The sequence below is a fragment of the Hemiscyllium ocellatum genome, chromosome 1 (genome assembly GCF_020745735.1).
Source record: "Hemiscyllium ocellatum isolate sHemOce1 chromosome 1, sHemOce1.pat.X.cur, whole genome shotgun sequence".
Taxonomy (NCBI): Eukaryota; Metazoa; Chordata; class Chondrichthyes; order Orectolobiformes; family Hemiscylliidae; genus Hemiscyllium; species Hemiscyllium ocellatum.
In genome coordinates, this window is record NC_083401.1 from 38,416,245 (window position 1) to 38,443,745 (window position 27,501).

The 27,501-nt window shown below is 39.5% G+C and overlaps 2 protein-coding genes across 3 annotated transcripts in view; one reads left to right on the top strand and one right to left on the bottom strand.

Annotated features, from left to right (window-relative positions):
* The window catches only part of katnal2 (katanin p60 subunit A-like 2), a 78,737-nt gene extending 71,029 nt beyond the window's left edge, over positions 1–7,708 (top strand). The window contains exons 15-16 of the mRNA XM_060847143.1: positions 3,470–3,572; positions 7,072–7,708. Coding sequence (XP_060703126.1) covers positions 3,470–3,572; positions 7,072–7,211 — 243 coding nt within the window. The 3' untranslated portion in view covers positions 7,212–7,708. The remainder of the gene's footprint in view (positions 1–3,469; positions 3,573–7,071) is intronic.
* Positions 5,936–27,501, bottom strand: part of hdhd2 (haloacid dehalogenase-like hydrolase domain containing 2) — a 44,731-nt gene continuing 23,165 nt past the window's right edge. Inside the window, exons 3-8 of one of the 2 annotated variants that reach the window (XM_060847257.1) lie at positions 26,186–26,394; positions 23,813–23,897; positions 17,636–17,852; positions 12,402–12,465; positions 10,433–10,563; positions 5,936–6,248 (exon numbers count right to left, since the gene is read on the bottom strand). In XM_060847257.1, coding sequence (XP_060703240.1) covers positions 10,460–10,563; positions 12,402–12,465; positions 17,636–17,852; positions 23,813–23,897; positions 26,186–26,394 — 679 coding nt within the window. In that variant the 3' untranslated portion in view covers positions 5,936–6,248; positions 10,433–10,459. Of the gene's footprint in view, positions 6,249–7,166; positions 7,204–10,432; positions 10,564–12,401; positions 12,466–17,635; positions 17,853–23,812; positions 23,898–26,185; positions 26,395–27,501 lie in introns of those variants that run through there. The other variant, XM_060847339.1, reaches the window with a different exon arrangement.

Genomic DNA, 27,501 nt, shown 5'->3' on the forward strand with positions numbered 1-27,501 from the left:
GAAAAATTCACTCCTGCGGGAGACCAATCAGAGAGAACTCAACTCTGTTATTAAAGTGGAGAAAGTCAGAAGTCACATGACACCAGGTTATAGTGCAACAGGTTTATTTGAAATCACCAGCTTTCAGAGCGCTGCTGCTTTGTTGGGTGACTACACCTGACAAAAGAGTAGCGCTCTGAAAGCTTTTGATTTCAAATAAACCTGTTGCACTATAACCTGGTGTCATGTGACTTCTGACTTTGCCCACCCCAGTCCAACGCTAGCATATTCATATCATTGAAAGTGAGATAATCAGTGAGGACCAACTCCTCCAATCATAGGCTCACAAAGCCTAAGCCTGAGAAACTGCCTGTCATGGAGGAGTGGTTAGGGAAGGGAGTGCAGGCATCGGATGAATTGCTGGGGGAAGGTGGAAGCCAGCTTTCACTGTATTCATTGGGGCTGGGAACTGCAAGGAGGGAGGAAAGAAGTTGAAACTGTAAGGGTTTCTTCAAAGTGGACATGCCCAGAAGAGATGTGGCAGTGAATTAAATACTAAATAAGAACTGTGCATACTGTAAATCGGAAACAAAAACAGATATTGCTGGAAAAGTTCATCATTAACTCTGATTTCTCTTTACAGATACTACCAAACCTGCTGAGCATTTCCAGCAACATCTCTTTTTGAGACTTGTAAGGGTTCTGGTAGAAAGGGGTCATACTACAAGGGAACTGGGAAAGGTTGCAATGGAGGTCATTGGAGAGAGTGGGAACACTGCAAGGGATGTAACGCAGAATACTACTTCAAATCATTTGTAGGATGTGGGCATTGCTGGCTGACCAGCCAGCTTTTATTACTCATGCCTAGTTATTCTTCAGAAAGTGATGTTAAGCTGTCTTCTTGAACCCCTGCAGTCCATGTGGTGGAGGTACACCCACAATGCCCCTAGGGAGGGAATGCAGGCTGCAAAGGGATGTAGGGGAGAGAGGAAGGCTGCAAGGGCAGATGCACTGGGGAGAAAATAAAAGATTGCTTAAGGGTGGAAGAGAGAAGCCTCAAAGAAAAAGTTTCAATCAAGTTGACAAAGGAATACTCAGCTATCTGTGTGAGCGTGCGTACATGTGAGAGAATGTGCGAGAGAGTGCATGAGTTACAGATAGTGAGGAGGATTGGCAAAGGATACAACAGCATATAGATTGCAGATTTGGGCAGCCAAATGGCAGATGGAGTTTAATCCGCACAAATGTGAGGTGATTCATTTTGGAAGATCAAATTCAGGAGGGAATTATCCAATAAATGGCAGAACCTTTAGCAGCATTGACTTAGTGAGGGATCTGGGCCTACAGGTCCACAGATCCCTGAAAGTGGCAACACAGGTGGATAACGCTTGCCTTCATCAATCAGGGCATCGAATATAAAAGTTGCCAAGTTATGTTACAGCTGTGTAAAACTTTAGTTAGGCCACATTTGAATATTGTGTGCAGTTTGAATTGCCGTACTACCAGAAGGACATGAATGCTTTGGAGAGGGTACAAAGGCTGCATAGCAGGTTGTGGGGGTTTTTAAGGTAGGGGGAGAGGCTGGGGAAGTGTTGCTTTCACTGGAAAGGTGGAGGCTGAGGAGTGACCTGATAGAGGTCTACAAAATTGAGAGGCATAGATAAGGATGGGTAGTCAGGAGCTTTTTTCCCAGGGTAGAAACATCAACTACAAGAGGACATAGATTCAAGGTGAGAGGGGCAAGTTTATGGAATAAGTGCAGGCAAAATGTCTGAGGGTGGTGGGTGCTTGGAATGCAGTGGAGTTGGTAGAAGCAGTCATGTTAACAATGTTTAAGCCATATCTTGATAGACAACTGAATGGGAGGTGAATAGAGAAATAGAAACTGCCTATGGGCAACAAGTAGTTGGTCTAAATAAGAATTAGGAATTGGTGCAGGCTTGGTGAGCCAAAGAGCCTGTTCCTAAGCTGCATTGTTATTTGTTTTTTGCCAGTAGCCACTAAGTGTCCATGTGTCAACACAATTACAGAAGGTAATACCAGAATGCATCAACTAAATAATCTTGCCATGGCAGGCATTTGACTTCGATATAAATGTGGAATGGAAGGCTAGTCTAATTGCAGCCACATAACTACAGTTGATTTTCATTAAAAACTCATCTGATACACTAATATCCTCTAAAAAATTTGCCATCCTACGAATTCTGGCCTGTATGTGACTTTGGGCTTACAGCAATATGACTTGGAACTGCCCTCTGGGCACTTAGAAATGGGTAATAAATGCTGGCCTAGCCAGCAATATATACCCCCATGAACTTTTTTTTTAAAAATGAAAATGAAAAGTTAGTCATGAAAAATCTCAAGTGCCCTCAAGGAAAAATAAATGATTTGTGCTCTGCAACACAGCAGACACCGGGTGCTGAAGCCTTCCAGTTGTAGGAATTCATTCAGAGGTCAGTTGTTTTGGACCATGCACAATTTTGACAAGTGTCGAACATTTAGGAGCAGACAGAAGATAGGCCGCTGCAGAAATATACATTGAAGGGACATAAGAATTCACAGAAAAGGGAGCCAACTATTGCAGTTCTGCAGTTGAAGGAAGGAAGCTGACTCAAACACTTCCCTACTTTGTTCATATCACAGGTTGGATATTATGTGCCCCCATACTAGGTGTATTTTTGGCAGGAAGCATGTAAAATAGCCTCAAAACATGGAGGGAGGGTTGGCAGTAAAATAAGTGGTGTGCCGACCATACGTAAACAAAATGATTAGGGTCCCTATTAATACATTACCTTGGCGATAAAATGGATGGTGAGGCAGACTGATTTTACATACCTATGTAAGGAAAAGTGGGAAGAAATAGATAGACTTCAATTTTTTTGGGGGGGAAAGAGGAGGAGCTGGGGTGCCTCTATGGATCAAGAGCACACTTCTTCCACACCACTTGCTTGACACAACCTCAATTCCCACCCTTTCCCTGGACTCAGTAATAGCCACTATTTACTCCTGATGCTGACGGGAATGATGGACTACCAGCTGCTCCCAAGGCAGGACTCCCTCTCAAGTGAGGGATAAAGGTGCCACTTAAGTAGGATTCAGCCAACCACAGTACAATGCAACTGCAGGGCAGGCTTGCAAAGAACAAATCAGCATCCAAGAATTTTCTTCCAAGCTATCGTGGAGTTTCACCTCCCCTCAACACCGCCAACACCACCACCCCAGCACTCCATTTCCCACATCATCTTGTCTTCCTGTTTAATTGATTTTTTTTGCCACTTTTGATTTCCTAATACTCCTTGTCATGGTTTAATTTTCACAGCAACTTTGCCTTCTAATGACACAGCTGATGGATTTGGGTCAAGATGCTCTACATTTCTGCTATTTTCTTTGTGTGACATTCATGTGGGAGCAGTTAAAGAGACATCAGTTTGAATTTGTCAAAATGCAACCACATTCCTTGTATCATTTAATTCTGTACTTTCTATAACAGGAGACCAAAGGTTATTCTGGCTCTGACATCAAGTTGGTCTGCAAAGAGGCAGCTATGCGACCTGTGAGAAAGATCTTTGATGCATTAGAAAATCACCAACCAGGTAGACTAAAGAAAAAACTGAGCAGCAAATACATTAGCCACATAAAAATAGTGATTGAAATTGTAACTAATACATTGTGTGAAACAAATTACTGTGCTTTCTGATTTGCTCCTTTTTGAATATACAAACTAGGAACAGTAGGAGGACATTTGGATCTTCAATTCTGCGCCACCATTTAATATGAGCATGGCTGATTTTCTACCTCAATGTCTTAATCCCACTTTCTCCAGTTACCTTTTGATGCCTTTAAAGTCCAAAGGTGTACCTTTCTTTCTTGAATATATTCAGTGACTGGGCCTCCAGAGTTTTCTGTGGTTGAGGATTTCACAGGTTCATTGTCTTTGAGTGAAGAAATGTTTCCTCATCTTGATCCTAAATTAATCTACTCCATATTCTGAGACTCTGTCTTCTGACTCTAGAGTTCCAAACCAAGGAAAACATCCTCCCTTGTAACTGTTCTGTCCAATTTAGAATGCTCACATTTTTATATTAAAATTTTATACATTTCAATCTTCTCCAATCCTTCTAAACTCTGACATTTACAGGCCCAGTCAGATCAATACCTTATTACAGTACACACCTGCACTTTGGTTATCAGCCAATGAGACTCTGCTACACTTCCCCATGGCAAGTATATGTTTCCTTATGTAGGGAGACCAATACTGCATGTAATACTCTAGATGTGGTCTAGAGTAATAACTGTAATAAGACATTTTTACTACTTAACTCAAATCTTCTTGCAATGAAGACCAATAGACACTTGTTTTTCTAACTGTTTGCTGCATCTGTCTGTCTACTTTCATTGACTGGTGTACAAAGACACCCAAATCCCTTTGTGCGTTCACATTGCCCAATATATCACAATTTAAATAATACTCTGGTTTTCACAATGAAGTGTATAACTTTTGGCAATGTTATATTGTCATATGCTTGCCCACTCATTCCACTTATCTAAGTCACCTTGCAGCCTCCTTATAACCCATAATCCTGCTCAGTTTTGAGTCACCAGCAAATTTGAAAATATGCATTTAGTTCTCCCATCTAGATCATATTATCCATCATGAATAGTTGGTTCCAAACATTAAACCTTGTGGTACTTAATTAGACACTGCTAACTGCTCAAAACAAAAAAAACATTTATTCCCACTCTCTTGCTGTCTAACAAACAATTCTTGATTCATACACTACATTTCGTGTGCCCACTAACCTTTTGATAAGGTGCCTTGAGGTACCTTATCAAAAGTTTTCTGGAAATCCAAATGTAACATATCCACTGATTCTCCTCATTCACTTTACTAGTTAAATCCTGAAAAATAAAACTTCAGTAGATTTGTTAAGCAGAGTTTACCTTTCACAAACCCATGTTCAATACTGTTGATGCTTTTCAAATGTTCGGTTATCATATCGTTTATAATAGACTGTAGCATTTTCCCCACTACAGATGTTAAGCTAACTGGTCGTAATTCTTTTTTTTTAACCTCTTTCCCTCACTTTTCATGTACTGGGGTTATGTTAACTGGTAGGCAATATCCGAGTGGTATTATCACTAGATTATTAATCCAGACACCCTTGTAATGTTCTGGGGACCTGGGTTCAAATTCCATTATGACCTGCGGAATTGGAATTCAATAATAATGTGTAAATAAAAGTCAAAACTATGAAATCACTGCCAATTGTTAGAGAAAAACCTGTCTGGTTCATTATTATCCTTTAGGAAAGAAATCTGTCATCCTTATTTGGTCTGACCTATATGTGACTCCAGACCCACTGCAATGTTGTTGACTCTTAACTACCCTCTGGGCATTTAGGGATGGGCAATAAATGCTGACCCAGCAGTGACATCCATATCTCATGAATGAATAATTTTAAAAAATTTGCAACCCTCCAATCTGTAGGAATTGCTCCAGAGTCTATAGAATCTTGGAAGGTAAGCACGAACATATTAAATGTTCCACAACCATTTACTTTAGTACTTAGGAATGTAGATTATCAAGCCCTGGTAATTTGTTAGCGTTTAACACCATTAATTCTGCCAGACCATTTTCTTACTAATACTGATTTCCTTCAATTCTACAATTTTACTAAATCCTTGGTGCTCTCACATTTCTTTATGTCATATTTGGTGAAGACAAAACCAAAGTACTTGTTCAATTTTTCTGCCTTTTGCTTCTCATTATAATTTATCTTGCTTCTGGCTGTAAGGGATTTGGCTTTACTGATCATCTCTTCACAATATATTTATCATATGATTATGGTTTTTAAGGATTTGTGAAATAATGATGACTAAAGAGGAGTTGTTTGTTATTTAAACAACCATAATACTGTTATTTTGTGATGTTCTGAAGGTAGACTTCACAAGACTGTTCCATTTGGGGTGGAATTTTATTCTTCTGGACGAAGGTTCAAAACGTGGTCTAGGCTGTGCTGGGTGATTGAACAGGAAGATACAGGAAGACATCTCATCACCTTCATGCTTTCCCTTAGTTAGGTCTATGCCATGAGGTCTCTTGACGGTTTTCCCACCTCAGGGACAACTGAGGTCCTTAAATGGCCATTTTTAACAGTCTTGCTGTTACTGCTATCTCATGAGCATCGTGAGGTCCAGGATATGCAGGTCTACAACGAGGAATACACTGGATTTTAGGATGTTCCCTCCTGAACATTTTAGCATCGCCCCTGTCAAAAAAGAGTGAGAATGGTGAACTTCACAGTAAAACAACCGCCCCGCCCCCACTTCACCTCTTAACACAATCTAACTGCCCCTGGCAAATCCTCTCCACACACATTATTTAAGTGGCTCTATCGTCAATCATCTTACTATGCTGTAGAGCAATAGCTGGCAGCTTTTCAGGGTGGGATGGTGCCCTGTGCACTCGATTTCTGGGAGGCCTGAAAGTGAAAAGTAGGTGCCAGATGAAACTTAATGCCATTAGGCTTCCTGAAAATGGCCATTTGCAGTCACCATTAGTTTTCCAGTTGGTAACAAGCCTACACTGATACCATTACATTCAGCCTTTAAACCTGTTGTTTCTTTGACTAATGATACAAAGGGAATTGAGTTTTGGCCTTACTTTGATCACCTGGTGAACTACATACAATGTTTTGGGCCGCTGTTTTACCTTTGGGCAAGTTTCATCGAATGGGTTAGGGGAATGATGATGGGATAGCATGCTGCATTCAGAGTAAAGAAGTTTGTTATAAAAGACTTCAAATGGGATGTCAGGAAGCTTATGGATGCGAGTAAAAGGTAGTCTCGAAACAATTTCTGGTATCCCTGGATAGAACAACAACCAGAAAATACTGGAAGCATTTGGCCAGTCTGGCACTGTCAGTGGAAAGGGTAGCAATGAGTATTCTAGGTTTTGGCCAATCAAGTTCAGATCAAATCGTGTAATTGAGCTGAATGTGCTATGATGGAGACCGTGGCTATGATTTTTCACTTGTTCAGGTACTATATTTCAGATAAAGCATGTACAATTTTCACTTCTTTTACATTCAGGAAAAAACAGCCTACCCACTTTTCAACTGGAAACAATCTCCACAAATGATGTTCTTGACGTGATAATTCATACCAAACCATCTGCTAAGAATCTTTGTCAGAAATACACTGCCTGGCAGCGTGAATATGAGTCTGTATGAATCAAGAGATGCAAAAAACAATTACAACAAAAAATGTTTCTTCCAGATTGAAGGCTGGCTATGGTGACCTATGACATTTTAAAGCAAAACTGTTTCTTTAAGAATAAGTTGGCATCTGCATGTTGAAAATTCAATAGGAGTATCATTTCTAGACTTTTGACTACAGATGCTTTTAACATAATGGAGACATGCAAAACTATAGCTCAAACAAAGGTCACCAACAACAACACTCACATGCAGTTCAGTGATTGAAGCAAATGTTAGGACTGTCATTGATGGCAAGCTTTTCACAATATACAGGGGCAACAGACAAAGAAACATTTTGGTGAAAAAAATCTCACTTTTAAAACTGCACAGTTTTTATGATATGTAGGTATCTAAGTAATTTCAGGTATTAGCTGGGAGTTATGATTTATTGGCCTCTTTATCCATTCATCACTCATGGCTGCTTCATACCATGCCAAGATTAAATCTTGTGTTAGAAGGTTAATGCTGTTCAAAACCATTATTTGCCTCATTGACTGTCAATGGACAAAACTTTGCTCAGCATTTTCTCTTAATTCATTATCTTTAATTCAAGATACTTTCCTATTAAGTGTATGAATTTTAAAATGCTTTGATAAATTATATCTGTACTTATGAACTGTGAGATGGGAAAATAAAAGAAATGCTGCCTAAAACTTTCAAATGTCTTAAGTCTTTTCTCATAATATTAAAAATTGCAGTTTCAAATGTCCTTGAATTTAGTACTGTTGCAGAATTTTTCTTCCCAAACTGTGTCATATTAAAGTATCCTGTGAGGAAGGCACGTGCAGATTATTTTTGGTAGTAATCAGAACTGAAAAACGTTAACTCTGATTTCTCTCCACAGATGCTGCCAGACCTGCTGAGCTTTTCCAGCAATTTTGTTTTGTTTTTCTGACTTACAGCATCCACAATTCTTTTGGTTTTTAATTTGTTTTGATTTATTGTAGTCACATGTAGCTAAGTACAGTGAAAAGATTTGTTTTACAAGTATAGGCAGATCACAGCAAACTAGGATATTGGTTGGATTATGGGTCAACTCATATGGATTATTTCTGTACCTAGTGCATGTCTGCCTTCACCAATTTCCATCCCATGGAGTATGTTTGGTACTTCTTAAATTTGGACATATTTACATTCTGCTCACGAGAGAAAAAAAAACGCAGTACTACAGCATTAAAGATGAGGCTAAATGAATAAAGTACTAATGTGCCTTGGAAAAAGTCATTCATAATTTTTTGCCATTTTTAAATTTGAAGTTATATACCTCTAAAATGTTTTCACAAAACTGAACAGTAAGATTGTTTGTTACCATAATTTTTTTAAAGACTATCATTTAAAACAAAATTTTCTGGTGAATAAATGATACCTATAAATTGGTCTTATTATACACAAGTTAAATGACAGCTTAGATTTTCTCCTTTAGCAGAATTGGTGCACATTGGGCAACTTCTAGCTGCTATGAAGGTCCTACCTTCGTTCTGCCTATTTTGTGACTCCAACATTTGTACAGCTTCAGCAGTTACCCTGGCCTCTGAAAAATCTCTTTGGAATTAAACTGAGGAATGGCTATGATAAGGATTCAAATTTGCTGGAGTGTGGGCCCCTACGGGAAATCAAACATGGAATTTTCTTATACTTAATAACCCCAAATGCAAAATTTACAACTGATCACAATTCAAATCAATTACCTCCAGGTCTTCTGGATTTAAACATTTAAATTACACTTCCTCTCAGGCCTTTGTGGCACAGTGGTAATGCCCCTGCATCTGCCATAGGCCTGGGTTCAAGTCCCACGTGCTGCAGAGGTGTGTCATAATATCTCTGCACAGGTTGATTAGAAAATGTCTACTCAACTTCCTCTCACTAGCCTTATTGGAAATATGCCCTCCTTTTATTCAGAGTATCTTGAATGCAAACTTTGGAAACGAATGAAGGCACTAAATTTAATACATGGACAATTAGATTATAAACAAATGGCTGGCATATTGTACACCACTTTAAATGTTTAAACTTCCAACCAAAATAGAATTGGAATCAGGAAAGTAACTGTGCCAAACAACTAATGCCAGTGCTAAGAATCTTTTAAATTTTGGCAAGATCATCAGTAGATAATCCTACGAGCTCCAATTCTGCTGTAACTGCTGGAATTTGCTAAAGCAGAATTTCTAGATCAATTTCCATTTTCCAAAATGGTGACACAACCAGATCTGACAATTACACAGATTCATTAATCTGAACTCAACAAGTAGTTAAATTATGGACAATGGCATAGCAAATCGAAATGGACTGGTAATTGAATGGGGTGTGTAAAGGTGCTCAGCTGGCTCTCATTTCTGATCTAAATAAATGCTTGGACCCAATGCAACATTTAAGTTGTATTGGATTAAAAATTAGCAGCAGTTAGGAAGCAAGCAAGATATTATGGAAAATTGAGAGAATATGTATCAGCATTCATTAATAAACAGTGCAGTACAATTATATGCAAGCTTCTGTACTTGCATATTGAAAATAAAATTAGTAGGCATAAACATTGCAAGCTTGAAACAATGTGTTAAGGGAAAACTGAAAAGAACCTGGTATGTTCGATGACTTGATACGACTTTGTTCAAATATGTGAACCGTTAAATAACAGTGAATGAGATACCAGATAACATCAGAGAGTCAGTTGGGGTCTATTTACAAAGGAATTTATGCCAAAAATCTTTGAAAGATTTTAATTGCTATGACATGACGGGTACACGCTTACTAACGGGCCAGAGAAAAGTGAAGAGATTGGTCTGTGGTGGTAAAAATATTTAGATAAATTATGGATCCGCAACCTCAGATGTCTTACGGGGGACCATGTATTTCAGATTAAGTAGATATACAAAGACAAGTGAGCACCACGTTAGAGGTTTAGTTCTAAGCTTTGGAAACAGCCAAGAACACCAGATGCTATTAGGTGATAGATATTTGCTCCCACAAGAACAGAGGCTTGTGGTTCTTGGACAGATAACAAAATTAATTTGACAATTTTCCAGGACCATAGGTATTGAAATACATGACACATCAGTTTGATCCATCATTGACACAACTGTGCAAAATTTTGTATTTTGCTTTGTGTTTGATAGAATATCAAAATTTCATGTGTTGAAATTCAGTCATTTGAAAATAACTTGAAGTTGTTTGGTAATCTGTAGTAGTACATGGCCTACCTAGGATGTTATCCATTTTATGAATTTTTACAGAAGTTTCTTTAGTATGTGGTCGACAGCCTGTGGAAAAGCATCACATATCAAATATGGAGGAGGGTTTGTTTTTCCTCCATCTCCAGGTTGGTATTTTCCTGAGGGAATTAAGCAGCAGTAAAATGAGTGTTGGTGATACATCAAAGACTTATTTTTGTTTTTGCAAATAGCTTATATGAATTAGCAACAGAGAATTCACTTGATAATTACAATTTTAAAAAAATTGTTCAATATCATAAATCATAGAGTTTTTACAGCAAGGGAAAAGGACATCAGCTCATCACGTCTATGTTGGTCATAGAGTCAGACGTACAACCCAGAAACAGGCCCTTTGGTCCAAATCATCCATGCTAACCAGATATCCTAAATTAATCTAGTCCCATTTGCCAGCATTTGGCCCATATACCTCTGAACCCTTCCTATTCACATACCCATCCAGATGCCTATAAAACGTTGTAATTGTCCCAGACTCCACCACTTCCTCTGGCAGCTCATTCAATATATACACACCTCCTGCGTTAAAAAGTTGCCCTTTGGGTCCCTTTTATATCTTTCCCCACTCACTCTAAACCTATGCCCTCTAGTTCTGGACTCTTCCACCCCAAGGAAAAATCTTTGCTCTAATCCCATTTTCCAGCATTTGACCCATACTGTTGTATGCTAAGGTGTTTCAAGTGCTCATCTTACACCTTCTGAGCGTTTTGAGGGTTCCCACCTCTATTACCTTTTTAGACAGCGAGTTCCAGAAACCCACAATTCTCTGGGTGAAAAGTGTTTTCCTCAAATTATCTCTAAACATCCTGTTTATAGAGAGATCAATAACAAATGGGGCACAGATTTAAGGAATCTTTCTATCTACGCACCTCAGAAGTTTGTATCTCAATCATCTGAGTCTTCTCTGCTCTCGGGAGAACAACCCCAGTCATCTAGGTCTCTTCACAGCTGAATCATTCCAGCCCAGGCAGCATCCTGGTGAATCCGCTCTGCACTCTCTCTAGTGCAATCAGACCTTTTCTATGATGTGGCAACCAGAACTGCACAGACTACTATAGCCATAGCCTAAAAGATACAACTCCATCATAACCTCTTTGCTTTTTTATTTAATGTATTGATTAAAAAAGGCAAGTATCCCATTAGCCTTCTTAACTTTCTTATCTACTTGTCCTGCTGCCTCCAAAGTTTAACCCATCCTGTAATCTAAGGCCTTCCTCCTCAAATTTTCTGATCATTACTGCCTATGGTCATGTCTAGATCATTCATGTATACAACAAACAGCAAGGATCCCAGCACCCCTTTGGTATGCCACTGAATATAGTGTTTTTGCTGGAAGCCTGTCTTCAACCATTACCCTCAGCTTCCTGCCACTAGGTCAATTTTGGATCCAATTTGCCAAATTTCCCTCAATCCATAGGGTCTTACCTTCTTAACCTGTCTGCCATGTGAGAACTTATCAAAAGCCTTACTGAAGCCCATGTACAGTACATCAACTGTAATATCATCTAAACACCTAGGCATATCCTTAAAATTCAATCAAATTTGTTAGATGTGATCTCCCCTTTACAAAGCCATGTGGACTTTCCCAGACCCATCTTGATTAACTTCGGCTCTCCAAGTGGAGATTAATTCTGTTCCTGCAATTTTCTTCCCCAGTGGTTTCCAGTTCACAGACGTTAGACTCACTGGACTGTTGATTCTTGGTTTATCCCTCTTAAAATAACGGTAAGTAATAACATCATTGTGATGTCACACCTTTTTTATGAGCAATTTCAGAATATAAATTAAAAAAAAGAGAGACAACATATTAATCTAAGTAAACATCTAAAGAAAATTCAGAAGGCAAAGTATTACTCCTTTTTATTGAATTAGTCTGGATGGGTGGTGAGAGCAAAATAAAACATTCACTATAAGTTTTGGAAATAGTTATAAGCATACTTACCAGTTTTTACCAAAATGCCCAACATCCCAGCATTTTGTGCTCCACCAACGTCATCCCTAGCATCCTATAGACAAAAAATTAGTCAAAGTTAACATTTCTCCTTTTCTACACAAGATGGAACAGAAAAAAAATTAAGCAACAGAAATAAGCAAGGAAGCAGAGTAGATTAAGGTGAGATAAACTGTAAACAAAGCTGTATATCTCCCAAAAACTGTAAAGGATTTCCTAAACAGTAGAAAATAAAAGGGTGGTTGAAAAAAAAGGGTAGGCTAATTAGAGATGGAACACAAATATCTTCTGAAGGATGAAAAGATGCTAAATGCAAACTTGGTCTATTCCCACAGAAGCATATTGCATAGTGATAATAAAAAAGTTAATGAAATAGTTGCCAAATGTAAATATCATGAAACTCAAATGATTGATGCACCAGGCCCTGATCATTTACATTCTAGAATGCTGAATGAAGTGTGAAATAAATAACAGAAACTTTTAACTGTTACTCAATATGGAAATTGGATGGGAAGGTTACCAATGTAACACCTCAGTTTAAGAAGAGATGAGCAAGTTATGCATAGACCAGTCAGCACAATGTCAGTAATAGGTAATCTTCCTAAGGCCATAAGAGATAAAATTAATATTTACTTAGACATGAAGATTAATCAAGAACACAAGTTATTGTTGTGTTAAAGGCAAGAATTCAAGATGATTCTCGTGAGCAAACCATGGTACACAGATGAAAAAAATGCCACGAACATATGTTTTATAAGTTGCTGTATAGTTCGCCTATTTATAATATGAAGTACATGCCAAAATGGAATATGAAGTGATATTTAGGAAGACAGATAAAATGTAGTCAGTAGTCAACAATTGCATTTCATTTAAAACAGGTATAAATTATCATCATGCATATATTTCATATAGTGGTAAAAACCAGTTTTGAATATTCCACAAAAGGTGGTGATGGAGGGTAGTGGAAGACAAGAGAACTGATCGGAGTTTGAGAGGACTGGAATGAGGAGAGGCTTGAGGAAGAGCAGTAAAATAGGAAGATAACAGTTCAGGCAATGCAATTGGAAGTGGAGAGGGAGGGACAACAGAGTGGGGCAGGGAGGGAAAACAGAAGGAAGAAAAGAGGAGGTGTGTGGGGAGGTGGAAAAAGAAGGGAAGAAGAATGGAGGGAGAGCAAGAGGAGGAGAGGAAATAGGAAAATTTAGATCACTGCACTAAGTTTTTCATGAATTCCAGAAACCAAACTGTATTTTGAAAAATATCAGTCTCCCTTCAGTTTGTGATTTTAAATGTATATCTTAAGGATACCATCACAATAGATTTTTATTCCAAATTACTTGATCAAAACTTTCAGAATTTTGGATGGCTCTATAGGGTCTCTTAACCTTCATATCCCATACCTTCTCTTAAAAATACAATCCCAACAATATTTACTGCAATTGTCTTAAACTGCTCCATTGCCAAAATTGGACATATTCCTCCATCACTGACTCAATCAACACTTTATTCAATTCTTTGGCTTACACCTTCTATGCCTTATATTTCAAAATCCGAGATCTTGTTTCCTCATCAAGGTCAATATAAATAGAGATTCTTATAGGCAGACATTTTAAATCTTTTAAATGGCTAACTATCTAATACTGCTGTGGCATATTCTTAATGTCATTCATCATAGAATTATAGAATCCCTACAGTGTGGAAACAGGCCATTCGGTCCATCAAGTTCACACCAACCCTCCAAAGACCATTTCACCCACTCCCAACCCTACCCTATCCCTATAACCCTGCACTTTCCATGGCTAATCCACTTAGCCTGCACATTCCTGGACACTAGGGGCAATTTACCATGGCTAATTCACGTAATTTGCACATCTTTGGACCACTGAAGGAAACTGGAGCATCTATAGGAAACCCACACAGACACAGCAAGAATATACAAACTCCACACAGACAATCACCTGAGGGTGGAATCGAACCTGGGTCCCTGACGCTGAGAGACAGTAGTGCTAACTGCTAAGCCACCATGCCACCCCAATCTATTAAAGATTCACTGAAATAAAATACACCATTAAAGATATTTTGAAGATAATTTTGCACTAGTCAGCAGTCAATTTGAAACTACTGGTTAGGGTGAAGCTAGAAATTCCATAAAAGCAAAAGTGACCATAAGATGATAAAACACAGGTGTACAAGTAGGCCATTCAGTCCATCGAATCAACTCTGTCACCCAATGAGATCACGACTGATCTGATAATTTTCAACTCCACTTTTCTGCCTTCCCCCCCCCTGCCATAACCCTTGATTCTATTACTTATTAAAAAAATCTACCTCAAACTTGAATATATTAAATGACCCAGCCTCGACAGCCCTCTGCAGTAAATAATTACACAGATTTACTACCCTCAGAAGAAATTCCTCCTCATCTGTTTTAAATGTGTGGCACCTTATTCTGAGATTATGTCTGTTGGTCCTAAACTCTCCCACTGAAAGAAATCAACCAATCCACATCTGTCCTGTCAAGTCCCCAGAGAATCTTCGAGTAAAAAGTGAGGTCTGCAGATGCTGGAGATCAGAGCTGAAAATGTGTTGCTGGTTAAAGCACAGCAGGTCAGGCAGCATCCAAGGAACAGGAAATTCGACGTTTCGGGCCAGAGCCCTTCATCAGGAATGATTGGATGAAGGGCTCCGGCCCGAAACGTCGAATTTCCTGTTCCTTGGATGCTGCCTGACCTGCTGTGCTTTAACAAGCAACACATTTTCACCCCAGAGAATCTTGCCTATTTCAATAAGGACACCTCTCATTCTTCTTTATTTCAATGAGTACAGGCCCAAAACTACTCAAAAGACAGAATTCTGTTCTGAAAGGGGATCAGTGGACCCAAAACATTAACTCTAATTTCTTTCCACAGATATTGCCAGACCTGTTGAGATTTTTCAGTAATGACTTTTTGTTTTGGATTTCCACCATCCACAGTTCTTTTTGTTTTTTGGATTAATGCCCAAACCACTGAACCTTGCCTCATTAGGCAGTCCCTCCATAGCTATTGTCAGCCTATTGAATCTTCACAGGACTGTCTTCAATGTCAATATATCTTTTATAGAGTCATAGAGATGTACAGCAAAGAAACCCAAAACTGTTCACAAAGTTCCAGCAGTGATCTGACTAGCGCATTGTTAAAATTTTAGTAAAACTTCCTTACTTTATACTCCATTCCCTTTGAAATAAATGCCAGCATTCCATTTGCTTTCCTATTACCTTTAAAGTTGGATGCTTACTTTTTTTTTGAGATTCGTGGACAAGGACTCCTAAATCCCTCGAGTGGACAGGATGGATTAATGGCTAGCATTGCTGCTTCACAGCACCAGGGACCTGGGTTCAATTCCACCCTCGGGTGATTGTGCAAACTCCACACATTCTCCCCATGTCTGCATGGGTTTCCTCTGGGTTGCACCAGTTTCCTCCCACAGTCCAAATATGTGCAGGTTAGGTGGACAAAGTGTATAGGGATGTGCAGTCTAGGAAGTTTAAGAGAAAGTGAGGACTGCAGATGCTGGAGATCAGAGTTGAGATTGTGTGGTGCTGGAAAAGCACAGCAGGTCAGGCAGCATCTGAGGAGCAGAGAATCGATGATTCGGGCAGGAGCCCTTCATCAGGAATGAGGCTAGGAAAATTGCCATGGGGAATTCAGGATTATAGGGTAGGGGTCAGTTCTGGATGGTATCCTTTATTCTTTCACAGGATGAGGATGTTACTAGCTAGGCAGCATTTATTGCCCATTCCTATTTGCCCAGAGGATAATTAACCATATTACATCTGATATTTGATGTAGGCTAGATGAGGGAAGGATGGCAGTTTCCTTCCCTAAAGGAAATTAATAAACTAGATGGGATTTTTCTGACATTAGTCTCAATTCCAGACTTTTTACTGAATTCAAATTTCACCATCTGCAGCAGCGAGATTCGAACCCAGATTCCTAGAACATTAACTGAATCTCTAGGTTCACAATCCAGTGATAATACCACTAAGCAATCATCTCCCCCTGCTCTTCAGAGAGTCTGGTATGGATTCAATGGGCCAAATGGGCTGTTTCCACACTGTATGGATTTTATGATTCTCTGTTCTGTAGCTTCCTGCACGCAGTCTTAAAGTTAAATATTATACAGCTCCTCTATTCTTCAAAAAGTGACGCAAAACCAATAAGAAGTGTGTTTTAAGGGTTATCGTAGTACTGAGCACCAGCATGGAAGTGACTTTACTGTTATCTATAAGAGATACAGTTAATGCAAACTGATTTTTTCCAACCATTTGTTTGACTTAATTTACAAAAACCAAATTCAACGCAGTGATTTATAGCCTTAACAACTGGCAGAGCTCAGCAGGTGAGGAGATATCTCTGTATATGTGGTAAACTAAAAATCATGTCAAGTATTGTCTGTTGGACCACAGGGCTCGCTGCATTTATTATGGACAGGAAAAGTAACATTTCCAATTCAACAGAATAGTGGCTCACCCACTGAACCTGAGGAAATTAGTGAGTGTAAAATACTTAAAAACTCACTAATTTATTCTAAAAAGGCAAATTTCAGCAATCCCATCATCACTGTAAACGGGTATCCATAAAACAAACCATAACAGCTAGAGTCAGATGTAATCGAAATGCAAAAAAACCAACAAATCAGACCAAATACTGTGACACTTCGCTTAGAGACCCCCATCCCAAGTACCACTCAATTCTGGAGAACCGAGGCATGTATAATGATGAGTGATATTTCTTCTGTATCTAGGATTGAAACAAATTTCTAGGAAATATTACTCTGTCTGACCAGGGCATGGCTGCCCAGACTCAATGTCAAAGATGTTCCACTTATTCAATAAGGATACTGCGAGAACACAAAGAATTGCTAAAAAGTGTGAAACAAATGAAGTTCTTACATGTGATAGGAGTGTCCACCTGACCAACTCGCAACAGACTGTGCTATAAATTCATTCTGAATCTGAAAGTACCAGCAGATTCTAATCTCCAAAGAAAACGAATCAATAGAAGACAATATTAACAGTACATTAGTTCTGCCATTGGTCTTTACTGTTTCCTTTTAAGACCAAAGGAGACCAAACAGAAGGAGAGCTAAAGCCAAATACTGAAATTAAAAAAATGGAAAGGAAGGAGTGAAAGAAGGGCAAGTTCAGTTGACAAATTCAGTCAGTTGACAAGCTCAGTACATACATCACCAATCATAACTGCCTCTTCTGGTTGGCATCCAATGCTTCGGAGAGCCTCAAGGAAGAATGGTTTCTCTGGTTTTCCTACCACTGTGGCCTTGACATCTGTTGCATATTCCAGCCCAGTGATAAAAGGTCCTGGCCCAAGTGATAAGCCATCCAGTTTTTTGTAGTATCTTGCCTTGTGTATAGCAATTAGAGGGGCACCATCTAAAATTAACCTGGGTGAAAGACCGGATAAGAGAAGACAGACATAGACCAAGTTTATATGAGGAGTAATTGTATGTAGAGAAAAAAAGATTTTCATTGTCCTTTTCTGTAAGCATAGTTCTATGGGTACAGTACCTTGACAGGGTTGTTTTCTTTGTGTGAACCTAGAGAATATTTCAACATGTTATTAAACTCTGGAGTAGAAGCGAGCCACGTCTGGCCCTCAACTCATTCAGATACTCTGCATAATACATTTAAGGTGTATCTGCAAAATTATTATTGCTGTCCATAACCAAGAATCAATACTTCCCTCTTCCCTTTTCAACACTACAAGTATTAGGAAGGAACTGATTCATTTAAACACATTTATGATCACACTCTTAATACAGTATATTAAAACATTCCAAAGTGCTTCACAGAAAGGAGGTGAGAAAAGTAGAGATGTGGAGAGGTTTACAGAAGTAATTCCAGAATTTAGGCCCCATTGTTAAGTTACCAGTTCAAGACACAAGCGAAATTACTCTGAAAATATATTTTTCCAAGAACTCAAAACCTTCTATAACCCCTTTCTGCCGATAAAGCCAAGTCCATTAGACAAACTGCATTCAGCACAGCTTTGGAAAACACTAAGCTACTGGTCAGCAGCAACACTGATATGTCACTTTGTATACCACCACAAGCAAAGGTTGAGGAAGCTCTGGATGTGCTGTACTCCACCACTAACACCCTGGAGATGGAACACCCCGAGGCCCTGTTTATTGTAACTGGCGACTTCAATCAAGCCAATCTAAGGAAGATGTTGCCCAAGTACCACCAGAACATTACCTGCCCCACCAGGAGCCCGAACATTTTAGACCACTGCTACACCACTGTGAAGGATCCCTACCACTCCATCCCCCACCCTCATTTCAGGAACTCTGACCACAATACCGTGCTTCTTCTCCCGGCTTACAGGCAAAAGCTCAAGCAGGAGACCCCCTCGCGGATACAGGTGCAGTGCTGGTCGGAGGAGGCAGAGGATCAACTCCGGTGCTGTCTGGAATCGGCTGATTGGGCCGTGTTCAAACAGTCCGCACTTACCTTGGACGAGTACGCCACCACCGTCACAGACTTTATCAGCGAGTGTGTAGAGGACTGCATACTGAGAAAGTCAACCTGGGTGTTCCCCAACAGAAACCCTGGATGAATCAGCACATGCAGAACCTGCTCAAAACCAGGTGTGAGGCCTTCAGATCAGGAGACACACTCAAATTAAGGAATCTAAGTATGACCTTCACAGAGCCATTAAGACAGTCAAGGACCAATACTGATCCAAACTAGAAAGCCAGACAAACATCCAACGACTATGGCAAGGACTGAATGACATCACAGGTTCTAAAAAGAGACAGTGCAAAATAGCAGACAGTGACACATCCCTCCCAGATTGACTCAACGCCTTCTATGCTCACTTTGAGCAGTATTTAGGCAGAGAGGTAACACCTATTCTGACAAATCTATCTCAACAGTCATTGCATCAGAGGCCTGATCAGTTTTCCTTCGTGTGAATCCAAGGAAAGCGATGGGACCAGACAGAGTACCAGGCCGTGCACTCAGCATGCACAGATCAACTGGCAGAGGTCTTCTCGGATATCTTCAACCTCTCCCTGCAGCAGGCACTGTCCCTGCCTGTTTCAAGAGGACCAACATCATCTCTGTGCCTAAGAAGGCTCATGCAGCATGTCTCAATGATTACGCCCAGTGGCCCTAACTTCGGTGGGCAAGAAGTGCTTTGAAAGGCTGGTCATGGCATTAATCAACTCCAGCCTCCCTACTATTCTTGACCCAACAGATCCACATCAGATGCCATATCACTTGTCTTGCACTCCTCCCTAGAACATCTTGACACCAAGAACAGCTATGTAAGAATCCTACTCATTGAAGGCTGAACTGTAGTCAATACTATTATCCCCTCGAGACTGATTACTAAACTCACTGATCTCAGACTAAGCCCCACTCTCTACAACTGGATCCTCAGTTTCCTGACCCACAGGCCACAATTAGAGAAGACTGGGAAAATATGTCATCCTCACTAACACTAAACACTGGAGCCCCAGAGGTGCATACTCAGCCGCCTACTGTACTCACTGTATGCCCATGACAGCATCACCAATACTAGACTAATGCCATTTACAAGTTCGCTGATGACACTATCATAGTCGGTCGAATCTCAGATGGCAACGAAACAGACTACAGATGGGAGGTGGAAGACCTAGAAAAATGGTGCACTGAGAATAACCTCGGTCTCATACCAGCAAAACCAAGGAATTCATTATTGAGTCTCGGTGGGATGTTACTCATGCCCCTCTACACATTAATAGCACAGAGGTGGAATGAGTGGACAGAGTCAAGCTCCTGGGAGTGGTCATCAACAACAAGCTTTCTTGGACTCCATGTAGACGCACGGTTACAAAGGCCCAACAATGTCTCTTTTTCCTCAGGTAGCTGAGGAAATTTGGCTTGACAGCGAATACCCTTACCAACTTCTTTAGGCGCGCCATTGAGAGCATTCTGTCTGCATGTATCAATACCTGGTATGGCAACTGCACCATTCAAGATCGGAGATGGTTACAGAGAGTGGTGAACGCGGCCTGGACAATCACAAAGGACAACCTCCCATCTACAGAATCCATCTACCAGGCCCGCTGTCAAAGAAAGGCCGCCAGCATTCTCAAAGATCCATCCCATCCTGGCAATGTTCTTCTACAACCTCTACCATTGGGGAGAAGGTACAGAAGCCTGAACACATACACCAGCTGGTTTTGAAACAGTTTCTACCCTACTATTGTTAGAATACTGAATGGACTCACAAACTCTTATCATTTGCCTGTACCTATGTGTTTGTTTTTGCCACTGTTTACCTATTATCTACTGTCTATGCTACTTAACTCTGTGATCTACCTGTATTGCTCGCAAGACAAAGCTTTTCACTGTGCCTCAGTACACGTGACAATAAATTCAATTCAATTACGTGTGCACATAAAATGTTAATCTTCCTGTTAGATCTCTTATGAAAGTACCAAATTCATCCTTCACCCAGCATTACCAAGAAAAGTAATTATCACTATCACTTTGCTATTTATGGAAGCAATTGACTGCTGTATTTTCTGAATAGCGAGTACTTTAGGTAGTTCATTGCTGTAATAATGAACTTGGAGATTTCCAAAGTCCAGAAGAACGGTATATAAATGCAAGTCTTTCTTTCTGTTCCAATGTTTAGTCATTTTCCAGATTAACTATCCTAGTACTGAAATAAGTTCATATCCAAGGTGGTTCACCACCAGATACTTTCAAATGCAATTTGGAAATGCTAAACAGTTTACTGTTTTTCATGGGAGAGAAATCAGACTTAATATTTTGGGCTGAGTGACCCTTCCTCAGAACTGGTAGTGTTGGAGGTGAGTGAAGGGGTCTGTGGGACAGGGAGAGGACTCTTGTCCAAAGAAATGGATGTTGAAGGCGACAGAAGAGTTTAATGTTACGTTGTGCCCAAAATTCATTAAGGTGGGGACAGAGGGATAAAACTGAGACCTTTGCTAAGTGCAGAACATCTAGCATTGGAGAGCAGAACATCAGGAGGGACAGCAAGGAGGTAGGGTTCAGGGAGGGGTGAAGTCAAAGTGAAAGGGAGGAAAGTTTTCAGAGGGGTGTTGGTATCTCTGAGGTATTGCATCTTGTGTGCCTTGATGTCTAAAGGAAAAGAAAAAGTTCCTTGTTAGCACACGGACTGAACCAGTGGATGAAGTGGAACTGGGGAGTGGGTGCAGCCCTGAGCCAGCATGATGATGCTGTTGGAGAGAGATCTCAAGAGAGTGTGCATATGATGAAACATAGCATTGAGTGTGGATCTCAGGGTGCAGTGAGAACAACTGTCTGTAGAACTTTGAACATCACAAGATACCTATGGTCCTGGGTGGATTCAAAGCACTAAGGATGAAACTCGTGTTGAAATCCACATGGGGTGAGTCTGAGCCAGAGGCAGTCACTGAAGAATGTGGTGGGCATGCTTGGCAGTGATGTACCAATGAGTTAAATACCAAATAAAAACCAAAAGAACAGTGAATGCTGAAAATCAGAAACAAAAACAGAAATTGCTGGGAAAGCTCAGCAGGTCTAGCAGCATCAGTGTAGAGAAATCAAAGTTACTGTTTTAGGTCTAGCAACCCTTCCTCAGAAAGGCAGATTTTTTGGTTACTATTTTTCAATCATATTTCCATCTTATTAAAGCAGTTTTCCTTTTAATTTGGAATATTTTTTGTTTTTCTATCATGGTTGAATAAACAATATAATTTTCTCATGTGTCTATCTTTGATGTGTAAATATCTCTTCTTTACAAGCAGACAAAAAAATGCTGTCAACAGCCTTGTATCTGGTAAGTTCTGTCTGATTAGCTCTTCCATGTAGTCAAGGCTGTATCAAACCTTAATTCCACCTACACAGAAGCTTGATCTTCAAATAGTTTAACAAAGTTGTAAAATTATTAAATAATTCACAGAAGTCTAGGTACCTTCATCCTTTGCAGTTGATATCTGAAATTGTCTGAATTTTCTGCATTTTTCCATTTTAGAACTCTCGACATAGAATCCCTACAGTATGGAAGTAGGCCATTCAGCTCATCAAATCCACACCGACCTTCCGAAGAGCCACCCCACTACCCTATCTCCGTAATCCTGCACTTTGCCTTGGTCTATCCAACTAGCCTGTACATCCCTCGACATGATGGACAATTTAGCATGACCAACCCACCCAACCTGCACATCTTTGGACTGTGGGGGGGGAATGCTGACTGTCATATTGACCTCCAGAGAGGAAGAGGAGATGTATCTTGCAATCTTTAGCTATAGGGATCATTTGTAGCAGCCTGTCCAACTGTATTTTTGGTTGCTAAGGTAGCCGGACCCAGGTTGTCTTAAGATAAAAGGATAAAATAAGAAAGAAGCAAAATTAGTTGAAAAAAAAACAAAAAGAAAAGAATAATCAAGAATGATAGTCACACAGCAAAGTTGGGGGGGGGCAGAGGGGGAAGGAGATAAAACTCTGCTAAATAGCGAGACATACTCTTTTGGAAACAAGGCAAGGCAAGGCAAGCAAGATGGCAGATTATATAATCAGGATTGATGGTCATATATTAGCACCAGATGTGGATTGGATAACAGAAGAGAGAGATTAGGTACAATCTTGTCATATTTTACATGCAAGGTGTAATTAACAGAATGGCTCAAGGATTATTGCTCAACCCACAGCCGTTTATTACCTAACAACAATTACTTCAATGAAGGACTGAATGCAAACATATCAGTTTTCATATTCCTGATGATACAAACCTAGAAAAGTCAGTTAGCAATGAGGAAGATGCAAAGAGGTGCAAAAGGATGTAGACTAGTTAAGTGATTGGATTCATAGATAAATTATCTTTATGCACTTTAATATAGAAGAACAGTAAATAAGCTGTGATCACTTATTCTTAGAGGACTTGAAGGATAGCTGCTGAGCCGTTCTTTCTCCTATCCATCTAATGTTTTTTAAAAACGGGGTAGGCAATTTATCTCCTGCCAGTTTTTTTTTATATTTAAAAAACTTTATTATTCAAAGATTACTTGCCATGACGATGCCTGTTTTTGTGCTTATACCTGAAAATGAAGATAACTCCAGGTCAATTCCAAAAAGTTCCTCCCTTTCCCTTGGAGATGCTGAGTTTCTCGGCTATGATAAACAGGCTCCCTCAGTAACTTCATACATTCCTCACTTGCAAGCTGAGACAGTGAATGTCACGAGGCTATTTCCATCCAACATAACAATATTATTTCACTTTCATATACATTCTAATCAATCTGTTCAGTGATGTTATTACACACTTTTGGAGCAGTTGGGACTTGGACCCAGGCTTCCTGACTCAGAGGCATGGGCCTCTCCATTATTTTACTTTTACTCTTACCTGAATGCCTTGTTCAATGTAGTGTAATTGAAGTGCTGTGGAGCTAATCCAATAACCACAGCATTAGGATCACTTGTGTCTATTCCTGAAAAATAAACATTTTGATTAACATTTTGAACTCGATAGAAAGTGCTCCAAGAAGAGACAATGCTCGGTTATTTTTTGTTAATTAAAAGAGAAGTTCTCAAACGTTATTTGATTTTATTTCAACAGATTTTATTTCCTCCAAACTTCTGGTTGCTCCACCTATTCACATGCAGTTAGATAAACTTCCATCGCTCTGTCAGCTTCATATCTTGTTCAATCCTGGGTCGGATGCAAATTACCTCACGTCCTTAGAATGTAACAAAGTGCCTCACAACCAAACAATATTAATGCATAGTTGATATTGTTATGGCAAACAAATGTGGCAGTCAATTTGTGCATAGTTTCACAATCAACAAGACAAGTGACCAATTCATCTGTTTCTATTGGTTTAGTTTTGAATTGAAATGGCTTTCAGGGACACTGGAGTAGCTCCCTGCTGTTCTTCAAATTGTGCCACAGGATCTTTTCCACCCACTCCAGCAAGCAAAAAGGATCTCAGTTTAATCTAATTTGAAAGTGAGCAGCTTGACTTTAAACTTAATTTTTTTGAGCAAATTCAAACATCTGATTCAGGGTGACAGCTAGCCTTCATACCAACATCATTGCAGTGAGTTTTAAATTACAAGGACAAATGTTGATAAGGATGAAGTGTCAGATAGAGTCTTGGTACTTAAAGCTAATGAGGCATTGGGACCAGATGAGATGCATTAAAGGATGTTGAAGGAAAGGTGTGTGGAAATTGCTGAGGCACTGGCCATAATCTTTCAATCTTCCCTAGCTGCAAGGAAAGTGCCAGAAAACTTGAGAACTGCAAACCTGACAGCCTTGTTTACAAAATAGTTGCAAGGATAACTCCAGAGAGTCAGTTTAACTTCAGTTATTGGAAAGCTTCTGGAAACAATCATTTGGGAAATAATTAGTAATCACGTGGATAAAGGTGGGTTGATTCGGAAGAGTCAGCACACATTTCCAAAGGTGAAATGGTGTTTAACTAACTTGCTGGACATTTTGAAGAGGGATCAACGGTTGCTGATGGTAATATTGTTGATATGGTATATATGGACTTGCAGAAAGTATTTTATACTTTACTCACTTGTTTTACACAAAAAAGTTGGAATAATAGTGACAGTAGCAACATTGTTACAAATTGGTTGAGTAATAAGGAAGAGAATTCAGCTCAATGGATATTTTTCAGGCTAGATAAAGGTTTGTAGTAGGGTTCCTCAAGGGTCAGTAAGGGGACACTTTATGGACGTTATAAAACCTGGATATATTGAAAACAGTGAGAAGGACAGTGCAAATCTCAAAAGGACACAGATAAGGTAAGGAAGTTAGCAAAGAGGTGGCAGATGAAGTTCAATACAGCGAAGCACGAGGTGATGCATTTTGGCACGAAGAACATCTAGAGACAATATAATAATTTCAAAGGGTACAAGAGCAGTGGGATTTATGTATTTGTGCATAGCTCATTGAATCTGTATGACATGCAGAGAGAGAGAGAGAGCGTGCGCAATTAATAAAACATACACCATCCGAGGCTTTATTTGATAGGGTATAGAGCAAAATAGCAAGGCGTTGAAGCTGAACTTGTCTAAGATGGTTGTTAAACCCCACCTGCAGTACAGTGTACAGTTCTGGGTGCTATATTGTAGGTCAGATGTGAACACATTGGAGAGAATGCAGAAGTGTTTCCAGGGATGAGCAACTTCAGATATAGGAGGATCAACAGGGTGGGACTCTTATCTTCGCAGGTAAGGTGGGTAAGAGGAAATTTAATAGAAGTATTCAAAATCATGAGCAAAGAGGGAAAAACTGTTCCCATTTCTAAAGGGATCAAAAACGAGAATGCACAAATTTAAAGCGATTTGCAAAAGAAATAAATGGACTGTGAGGAGAAACATTTTCACACAGTGAGTAGTTATAGGAGGTCTATAGTATGGAAACAAGCCCAGCTTACACATGCCGTCCAGTTTTCACAACTTAAACTGGTCTCATTTGTCTGCATTTGATTAATATCATATTAGGAGTAAGAAAAGCACTGCCTAGACAAGTGGTGGGAGGCAGGTTCAATTGAGGCATCTAAAAGGGATAATTATTTAAATAGAAACAATATGCAAAGATATGATGCAAAGACAGCAGAATGGCACTAAGTCGTCAGGCTCACTTGGACAGCCAGTAGACATGATGGCTGAATAGCCTCCTTCTGCTGTGCAGTACTTGTTTGGTTTTTTGACAAGTCTTATCCCTTTGTACCATCCCATTCAAAGCCCTTCAGAGTCAGCATACCTTCAAAGTCTTCAAGTGCACTATCATCCACCAAGAGTAACGGTCTGACCTGCTCTTGCTCAACAAGATTTCTGGCTGCCGTTAGAGATGTGAAGATCTCTTCCTCGTGGATGTCAAAGTTGAGCTTCTGTAGTCGTTCAAACAGTGTTCGTTTACACTCCTTGGTGGTGTTAGTCACAAACCTCACAGCTACAGGAGCACTGCGCAACCTATGTAAATTACTGAAGTCAATGCTAGCTTCTTTCTCAGCTCATTGCATAAAACAGCTTCTTTCTTAAAAAAATAAATTGCATAGATGTAGAGGTTATCTTTGAAATGTCATAGAAACTATAATCAAAGTTAAATCCAAACATATAGAAACATCCACCAGTTACTTTTGACAAATTTTTTCAGAAATCAATGAAATTTTAAGACTTTAGTGAAGCTTTTTTTTCCCAATCAAAGAAATTGTTAACCACAACTAGACATAAAAATCTGTTGATATTATACAAGCTTTATAAATTGAAGAGAGGTGCCTAGTAGCAAAAAAGGAAGTTGCATACACATTCTGTTCTATAAATATGCTATCATATTAATAAAGGTATCAGCACATTTGTCCAGAGTCTGGGCACAAAACAGACACAGGGTGGAGGACTTTAAAGTTCATCGCCAAAAGCAGCTCGGTGACACCATGACAACTTGGTCAGTAAAGTACAGAACTGCTAAAGGTAAAGCTGGCATATTTGCAACTATCCTCAGCCATAAGTGCCCATGTGGATGATCCATCTCATTTCAAGTCCCGAGCTGGCATTAAATTAAATTATCCTTTTTCAAGCATTCCCCTTGAGACTTGGTTGAAAATTATTTTTTGACTTTTGGGGACTGCTTTTTTGTTCTTACGAATTCATTTATTAGCTGATGTGATCATATACTAACAAGATCACCTGGAACTCTGTTGATACATGAAGTACTTGGACCAGCACAGAAGCAAGTTAAAATAATTTATAAATAACCAACTTTCCATTAATCTTAGAGTCACAAGAAAAGCATTAACACCACTTAATTTAAATTTGTATAAGGTAATAGGTACAAGTTAATACTTATTTTCAAAAAAAAAGCAACAACCACTTCTACGCATGAAAAACCATCACCCCAAACATAACTTTCACAGACTGGTGAAATCATAGTTAACATATGAGAAAAGAAGTGAGTCAAACAGGGCAGGCAGGAACAAAGCCGAGAACAAAGTAGGACTGATAAATTAAATTGCATTTAGTTCAATGCAAGAGGCTGAACAGGGAAGGCAGATGAACTCAGGGCACGGTTAGGAACGTGGG